General features: G+C 41.2%; 1 protein-coding gene across 1 annotated transcript; it reads right to left on the bottom strand.

Annotated features, from left to right (window-relative positions):
• Window positions 1-210: 210 nt before the first annotated feature.
• Window positions 211-8,022, bottom strand: LOC135547573 (eIF5-mimic protein 2-A-like). The gene is made up of 12 exons (XM_064976688.1): window positions 7,903-8,022; window positions 6,115-6,189; window positions 5,854-6,030; window positions 4,352-4,446; window positions 4,072-4,137; window positions 3,499-3,634; window positions 2,844-2,953; window positions 2,300-2,470; window positions 1,838-1,984; window positions 1,571-1,709; window positions 672-794; window positions 211-469 (listed from the first exon to the last, which is right to left on the bottom strand). Exons 2-12 carry the CDS (start codon window positions 6,176-6,178, stop codon window positions 435-437), a joined length of 1,263 nt encoding a protein of 420 aa, XP_064832760.1. The 5' UTR covers window positions 6,179-6,189; window positions 7,903-8,022; the 3' UTR covers window positions 211-434.
• Window positions 8,023-8,938: the final 916 nt, after the last annotated feature.

Here is an 8,938-nt window from a genome sequence, read left to right as displayed (position 1 = left end):
CCATTAGCCCATACGTAAACGCATTGAATAACAGATTCACTACATGGAACAGATAGTGACCCCCCCCAGCTTACAGATTTCTATGGGGATGTTTCATTAATATGCCAATTACATTTCTGCAGGGGTGCGGACATCGACCATAGGGGGTTAAATGTGGCAACATGTCTTTCCCTTCAAATGAAGAATCATTAAGAATTTCAAGGGAGACTATTCATGATTCATGCTATCCACAAGTGTAAACTTTATTAGTTTTAGAATGAACAGAATGTAAAAGCCCTTACATCTATACATCATGGTTGGAGTGGAGGAGGTAGAAAAAAGAAAAGGGGGAGGGGACAAGCACTTCTGTAACAGAACATTCTACTGCTCCTGGTGTTACTGTACGTTATAAAAAATAAAAAAAATGACACGCCTTGGATTTGGCTTGAGGTCCGTTAGTCAGCAGCCTCGTCCTCCTCGGACTCAGATTCTGGAAAAAAAAGATGAGATTCAAGTCAACTGCATGAACAGAATACGGTGCTATGGCGAATACAGACAAAACCACAGGGACTAGAGGATTTTTAAAGGTTTTTATACCCACATGAGCCAGTTGAATTAATTGATTTTCAGTGGCGCTGGATACGATTTCCTGCTAAATTACCTGACTAACGTCAAATGTAAGCCATGCTCACCTTCCTCTGCGTTCTTGAGCCACTCCACAAATTTTTTCATCTGTTCCAGGAACACACTCCTTCCTTTGGCAACATGGGCCTCTGTGTACCACTTAAGAATGGCCTCCTCACTCAAAACATCCGCTGGGAAAAATACATCAACATGAAAATTACAACTAGTTAAAGCCACTTGACAAAGACAATTATACCAAAATACAAAGTGTTGATGTGAATCTGTTAGGCAACAGAAAAACACTCTCACGTCACTCACCTTGCATTCATTCACACATTAACAGCTAAATCTGCTTCATCAGCAAGTGAAAGCGTACATATGTCTCACCTCTCCCCCTCTTATATTTGGAAGAAGACACACCAATATAAAATGACCACTGTCCCTACAATATTTTTTGGTGGGTTCAGATGGGCTAGCCGGAATAGGAACATACTTAATGGTAGCTAATCCAGATCCCACTTTGATAAGCGCAGCAGGAAGGTTTTGGTTGCTACTGTCTGAATCCAGGGTCATTCAGAAAGGATCAGAAGATAGGATCATTGCTCAATGGATGAGTGTCCAAGGTCCCTCCCTCAGACATCCTCCTCCAATGTGCTTTTTTAGGGATTGAGGAAACAAGGACTAAGGCAGCAGACAACGCTATTCCCTGATCTCATTTACCTTTGTGTAAGTAAGCCCTGTCCAAGCCAGAACAACCCATAAGGCTCAGGAGCCCTTCTCCTGTTTCTGTAGCATAAGGCAGCTTGATGAACAAACACACTCCCTGGACAGGAAGCTAGTCTGTTGCAGGTCCTTTCCCTCAATTCATCTTCTTAATGCTGAGTGCTAAGCAGAGAGGCATTGCTTTTACCAAAGATACTGGTAACTAACCCAAGATATCAGCTGTTCCTTCTACCCATGCTGTTACCTTTGTAGAGCAGCACCACAATCTTCTGGAAGGAGTTCATGAAGTGGATGTTGTCGTAGCAGTACTCCTGCATCTTCACAAGCAGCAGGATCTCAGAGGCTCCCTGGGATGTGAAAGCCTTCAACAAGGGGCTGTATTGCTGCGGAGAGGTGGAGAGAAAGGGGGTGTTTTGTTGAGTCATGAAAACTAGTGGCAAAAAATGACACTCAATCCCGTCAACGGTGAAAGTGACGGCTCTGTGAAATCAGTGTAAACCACCCAGCTCACCTTCAAGTGCTTGATGGCTTGTTCTGTGACCAGTTCCTCTTTCTTGTTCCACTCCACATAGCTCATAACACTGGTCCACACGATGCCAATCATGGTCTGCTCTGAGATGTTGTTCTTTTTCATCTCCTCCCTGGCTGACGCAATGATCTGGAGGGAAAGGATGACAGGAAAGTAGGTCAGTAAGTAAGGACCAACTGCTTCTGGTTATTGGGCATTTCATCTGCATCCCATGCTACCACAATTAGGTATCATAATCAAACAATGTCCTTCATCAACACAGACCAAGGCTGTGATCCGATTTTATACCCCAAGTATGCTCAAATTTACTCCTCATGCTAACACCAACCCAATGCTTCTAAACTCAGAAGGGAGAATGAGAGCAATTGCACCCTTTAAGGGTAGGGAACTCAACCAGTGGAGTGCTTCTCCAGCAATCAGCATAGACCCAGACTTTGGACTCACGTCTTTGAAAGGGTCCCCACGCTCCATTTGTTCCTGGAGATCCTTCTGAAGTTCCTTACGGGACCCTATGGCCTGCTGGTTCCTGGCAAAGTCCGACAGCTCTTTGAGACCGGCGTCTGTAAAGTACTTAGAGAAATGCTCACAGCTCCGCTTGTTGGCAGGGAACAGCTCCTGCAAAACACAAGGTGGAGAAACAGGCTTTACATCACAGAATTAAATTGAACAAATACTATTACATTGTATCTTTATGATTAAGCACTGTCCAACTGAGAAGGCTTCCCCTTGGCTCTCTCTCAATTAATCTTTCCTCAATTCCTTGCATACTCTCATAACTCCCCCTCAAAACCCATTGGAAAGATTGTCAAATGGGATCGACCTTGGATCTTCTCCTTCAATACAGTTGAGGCGGCGAGGAGAGCAAATTCCCAGGAGAGCTGCCAATTCTTAACTTCCCTGCTGCACAATGATTGTATTACACTGACCAAAAGAAAACAAGCATGGTTTTGGATTGGACATCACCCACATGATTGGTGGTCTCACTCACCAAAAGTCTATTATCCATGCCGACCTTGCGGAGACTTCCTGCCACAGAGTTGATATCTTTCTCATGGATCCAGGATTTGAAAAGTTTCACAGCAAAGGCTGCAGAGACACCTGGGTAAAAAAATAAGGGTTAACCATATTTTAGGCCTAGTGCCTACCAGGTGAAAAGCCAAATACCACAGGACACGATTCTGCAAGTTTTACAAGTCCGCCCTGTAAAAACAGAAATGAAGCAACTTCAGACACAAGGACTGTTGTATGAGAAAACCATAATTATGCCCTTTGTAAATTCACATGTTACAGTGAACGTACGCAACGTTTAATTTAAGTAATAAAGTAACTGGATATGCGCTTGTAAGTATACATGCTGGTTTTCAAGACAGATTAAATCTAGTCCTACATTTTTTTTAAATAATGATCAATGGAGAATCTCTATTGAAAGTAATTTTTTTTGTTCAGGACCAGGCTTAAAGCGATCAGATTAACTCAATGGACTCTGTGTCCAGTATGAAGGAAGTTAAGAGTTTCAAGAGCCAATCAGAAACATAACGGCATCCATGAGTTTATCAGACTCTGGGTAAGTAGATAAAATCTCATACTATCCCTTTAACGTTTGTAGCAGACGCCTGCCCTATTGAGCTGGCACTGCTGCACACCTTCTTTGACGAGGTTCTCATTGTAGAGGCTGTTGAGGATAGAGGCTGAGATGTTGCCATTGGCCAGCAGGATGCCAGTCAACATGGCCAGCTTGTTACGCTCAGATTCAGTGAATCCCTTCAGGAATAGCAGCAACTGCACAGGAGAGAAGAACAAGAGGGAAACTCAAACACTGAAACACAATAGAATGCTGGTATAAGAACAGAATGCAATTCTATTCCATCCGTAGCAAACTTAAATTGCATATTCGCCAAAGACAGGAGTATACGGTTTGGATATAATGCAGCTCTTTGGACTGGATAACATTATTGAACATAAGTTGAAAGAATTGCATATTCTATAATGATGCCAGGATCAATAATGTTATCCATTCTGACATCTATCAAGACTGCATCTCAAATAGCACCGTATTCCCTTTACAGTGCACTCATTTTTACCAGCACTCTATGGATGTAATTTGGGAAACATCAATGAGTTGAATAATTAGTTTACGGTTGAACGATCCAACAGATAAGAGAGCAAGTCACATCTTGAAAAACGTTGCTCAAGACGACAATCAACAATGCCTTCACCTTCTTGATCTCCTCTTCAAACCCTTTCTCCAGGTACTTGTAACGCCTGATAAGCTTGTTGAAAACCTAGGTATCGGATGGGAAAATTAAATCAGATCTCTAAAAAAACAGCCCAATGTCAATCAAAACTGTAGCACATTTATCATAATCAACCTTTTCTGTCAGTAAAAAAGGGAAAGGGGTTTGAAGCACCACTACTAATACTGCTAGTAAGTCAAGGTATTATCATATTCAGCTCTTTATTATTAAACCAAAAACAAACACTATTGCACAAGTGTACCTGAGCATATGCTTGCATAGTCTCCAGGTCTTCTTGTGCTGTAAACAGACAGAACTCCGTACGGGTCAAGTCATCTGACAAGGTACCACCTGGGGCTGAACAAGAATAAAAAGGGGAAGTTATTATACAGACTGTCAAACACATTTATTCATTCTATCACCAGAATTATATTATTTTCCCGCCATTCTATTGTTTCCCATCCTTACACAACATTCTATCTAGAGGTTGACCGATTAATCGGAATGGAGGATTAATTAGGGCCAATTTCAAGTTTATAACAATTGTCTTTTGTGGGGCCGATTTAAATATTTTTTATACCTTTATTTAACTAGGGAAGTCAGTTAAGAACATTCTTATTTTCAATGACTGCCTAGGAACAGTTAACTAGAGTGAACTAGTCCATTGCAATAACGACCTGCCTCTCTCTCGTTGCACTCCACAAGGAGACTGCCTGTTACGCAAATGCAGTAAGCCGAGGTAAGTTGCTAGCTAGCATTAAACTTATCTTATAAAAAACAATCAATCATAATCACTAGTTAACTACACATGGTTGATGATATTACTAGATATTATCTAGCGTGTCCTGCATTGCATATAATCTGACTGAGCATACAAGCATCTAAGTATCTGACTGAGCGGTGGTAGGCAGAAGCAGGCGCGTAAACATTCATTCAAAGAGCACTTTCGTGTGTTTTGCCAGCAGCACTACGTTGTACGTCAAGCATTGCACTGTTTATGACCTCAAGCCTATAAACTCCCGAGATGAGGCTGATGTAACCGAAGTGAAATGGCTAGCTAGTTAGCGCGCACTAATAGCATTTCAAACGTCACTCGCTCTGAGCCTTGGGGTGGTTGCTTCCCTTACTCTGCATGGGTAACGCTGCTTTGATGGTGGCTGTTGTCGTTGTGTTGCTGGTTCGAGCCCAGGGAGGAGCGAGGAGAGGAACAGAAGCTATACTATTACACTGGCAATATTAAAGTGCCTATAAGAACATCCAATAGTCAAAGGTTAATGAAATACAAATGGTATAGAGGGAAAAGTCCTATAATTCCTATGATAACTACAGCCTAAAACATCTTACCTGGGAATATTGAAGACTCATGTTAAAAGGAACCACCAGCTTTCATATGTTCTCATGTTCTGAGCAAGGAACTGAAACGTTAGCTTTCTTACATAGCACATATTGCACTTTTACTTTCTGCTCCAACACTTTGTTTTTGCATTATTTAAACCAAATTGAACATTTCACTATTTACCTGAGGCTAAATTGATTTTATTGGTGTATTATGTTAAGTTAAAATAAGTGTTCATTCAGTATTGTTGTAATTGTCATTATTACAAATTAAAAACACATTTTTCAAATTAAAATAAATGTTTAAAAAAAAATGGCGGATTACTCTATCGGCTTTTTGGGTCCTCCAATAAACGGTATTGGTATTGAAAAATCATAACCGGTCGACCTCTAAACCTATCCTTTCCCAGCATTCTATTCCATCCTTACCCAGCATTCCGCCAGCCACCAGGATGTCAAAGAGCGTCTCAGCATAGCGGCGGTAGTCAAGCTTGGCACCAGAGGCATCAAGAAATTTCGCAACAGCGTCCAGATCACTGCCAGTTTGGTTCAAACCTTGTACAATGGTTTCCTGAAACTGAGTAGGGTCAAACACCTTCTTTTCATCTGTTAAAAGATCAATGCATTCATTAGAGACAAATCATAACAGCAATTGACCAGTCATGATATCAATATTCAGTTTACACCCACCTCTCTTCCTAGTTTTAAAACGCTGGCCTGTAAGCGTTGGCTTCTGAATCTTTTGATTACTCATAAAAAGACACCCTGAATGAGACAGAGAGAAGATTATACTATAGCTGAAAGATTAGCTAATGTTTGTTGCTTTACTTAGCCAGCAGATCCAATCCGCTTGCTTACAGCTGTACTGGGGTCGGACAGCATTCATGTGTATTTAAGACACCACGGAGCCGGCACAAGACATGGCTTGGAAAAAGTACCTCAATCCATTGATGAGAAATGTGTTGTAATCCGAAGTGTGTTTACATCAGAACGATTGCTACGTTTTTCAGGAAAACTGTCCTTTTTGTCCCGAATCTAGGTAGCAGAAGCCACAGGAGCCATTTTGGAATCAGCTCATTTGTTGTTCAACGGGATGTGCCATGTCATAATGGCTGCTGTTGTTACTGCTAGCTAAAGGAGGACAAAAATGTCAGTTTACTTGTAAACAAAGTCGTTCAATCTTCTCTGTGTAACAGTTGTGATTATGGGGCCAGGGGCAAAAGGCGGTACGCTCTGGTACAGCGTCCATGCAAAATAAATAGTGGGGGTACGCTGTCGCGGTAAATTGCGCTGTGGTTTGAGGAGAACACTTACATTTTGTCAGTGGGCTGTATCACAACCCGACATGATTGGGAGTCCATTAGGGCTGTGCACAATTGGCCCAGCGTCATCCCGGTATGGCCGATGAAGGCCATCATTGTAAATAATAATTTGTTCTTAATTAACTGACTTGCATAATTAAATAAAGGTTACATTTACATCACAACCTACAGTCGGAAGGGCCTGCAATTTGGTTAACAATTACCAAACAGATGATTGTTTAACAAGTCAATGAAAAGCAAACAGATGATTGTTTTTAAAAATAGATTCACAGAACAAAACTTTGGAAAGCAAATGGCTATTGCTATAAAGAGATGACAACAAAAAGACTCCAATCTGTCTTAAAGGTATTAAATGTCTTAACTTAATTGTGCGAACAGTAGCCCAACTTATCTTCAGTGGAGAACATTAGAACACTGGCGAGTGTGCATATTCACTGTCTTTGTCATTGGGTCTGTGGCATTTATTGTTTTTGGACAATAATTTCCTCCTCCAGATTAAGTGGATCTCATATTGTATTTGGTTCTCCCCTTTTCGATGGCAAATTACATGGATCAGACAACAGTTGTTATTGATATGTTTGTCAGTGTCAGCAGCTTAGGCTACCTTGTAATTTTTGTAGTATGAAAAAAAAAAAAACGTTTGCACTTGAGTGTCCCACACCGGTAAGAAAGTATATCTAGTTCCCCCCCTGCATTCGGTGTACATCCATGGATTGAGGTACGTTTTACAAGCCATATCTCGCCTGTTCCTGTCGTGTCTTAGACGCAGGAATGCTTTCCGACCCTAGTTAAGTGAATGAAAGGGGGTCGGATCTGCTGGCTATGCGTTACCAAGCTAAAGGCCCGTCGGCTGGCTAACACACCGGCCTCGGAGACGCAATCCATGCATGGCCAGTTAGCTAGCTAGTTACTGACGAATTGAACTGCAAATCAACAAATACTGAACATCTGCAAGACGAACTAGCAAACTACTGCTGTGAAGACATAGCTAACTACAATGCAGGCATGATTGACAGAGTTAAATAGCTAACGTTAGCTAGCTAGCATAATTGCTAAAGTTAGCAAACTTGCGTAGGCGTCAAATAAACTTTATTGATTTAGCTAGCTACTACTATCGTCAGCATACCAGACATACAAGTTAACTTACACTACTTACCGAAATCAAAGTTATCCTCAAAAACAGTCGAAGAAACACGAAATACTGCGACACAACTGAACAGGCCACACCAAAAAACTCAGTGAAAAGTGAAGGGTATACTACGGCTGCGCAAGCTTGATATGACGTAGACATTATGCAGCGTTCGTACTTCTTCTTCTTTGGTGGGGTTTATCGGCGGTTGGCATCCAACGTTATGGTGCATTACCGCCACCTACTTTACTGGAGTGTGGGCCAGAGACGTGTCAGCCCCGTTGCTCTTAAAAAAAGATAACAAAATATTTGAGACTATATCTAATGACGTTCTACTCAACATACTCTTTAAACTAATTTCCTGTATCCCATTCTCCCTCATACTCGATCTCATCCTCCCTCTTTCCCTCCAATAATGTCCACACTGTATCAATACATGCTCCACTGTCTCTGTTTCCTGGCAATACATTTTCCTGTTGGATACTTTCCTATCACATGTTCGGTCTTATTCAACTGGCTGTGTCTCACCCTTAATCTTGTAAATATAGCCTCCTCTCTTCTGTCCCTTCCTGCTGTTCTCCCCTCCCCAACTTTCCTCTGTACTTGAAATAAATGCCTTTCCTTAGTATCTCTATTCCACTGCTCCTGACATTTCTCCACCATCACTGTCCATATCATGATTTTTGCCTCTGCCTTGCTCATTGAAACTAGCACATCAACATCTCTGAGTTTCCCACTTAGATCTCTCTAAACAAAGAACACAGCAAGCATGGCGGAATCTTCAAAGCAAATGTTATCCAATCACGTACAATTTACAGCATGTAAAATGATATATGATAGTAGTCCCCTAGTAATTAAAGGTATATAGGTGACACCCCTTTTTGTCCATGATGGCAAACACAAATTTAACTGAACCTAAATTGGCAAAAAAAATGATATAATACGAAACGTTTTTTATATTTTTTAATTTGGATCATAAGTACATTCATGCAGTGTATTATTCGTTTTCTTACAATTTGGAACCAAACGTGAAAATTGTCCAATGGTGTGACTGTCCCAGGTA

The sequence above is a fragment of the Oncorhynchus masou genome, chromosome 10 (assembly GCF_036934945.1).
Source record: "Oncorhynchus masou masou isolate Uvic2021 chromosome 10, UVic_Omas_1.1, whole genome shotgun sequence".
Taxonomy (NCBI): Eukaryota; Metazoa; Chordata; class Actinopteri; order Salmoniformes; family Salmonidae; genus Oncorhynchus; species Oncorhynchus masou.
The sequence above is the reverse complement of the archived record's forward strand: the minus strand, read 5'-3'. Positions and strand labels throughout refer to the sequence as shown.

What these genes read in the sequence shown, in the direction of transcription:
- LOC135547573 (XM_064976688.1), bottom strand. Translation starts at nt 6,178, where the DNA reads ATGAGTAATCAAAAGATTCAGAAGCCAACGCTTACAGGCCAGCGTTTT. An exon ending in TTTTAAAACTAGGAAGAGAG is followed by an intron (nt 6,031 to 6,114) that starts GTGGGTGTAAAC and finishes ATCTTTTAACAG; the next exon opens with ATGAAAAGAAGGTGTTTGAC. An exon ending in CTATGCAAGCATATGCTCAG is followed by an intron (nt 4,138 to 4,351) that starts GTACACTTGTGC and finishes TCCGATACCTAG; the next exon opens with GTTTTCAACAAGCTTATCAG.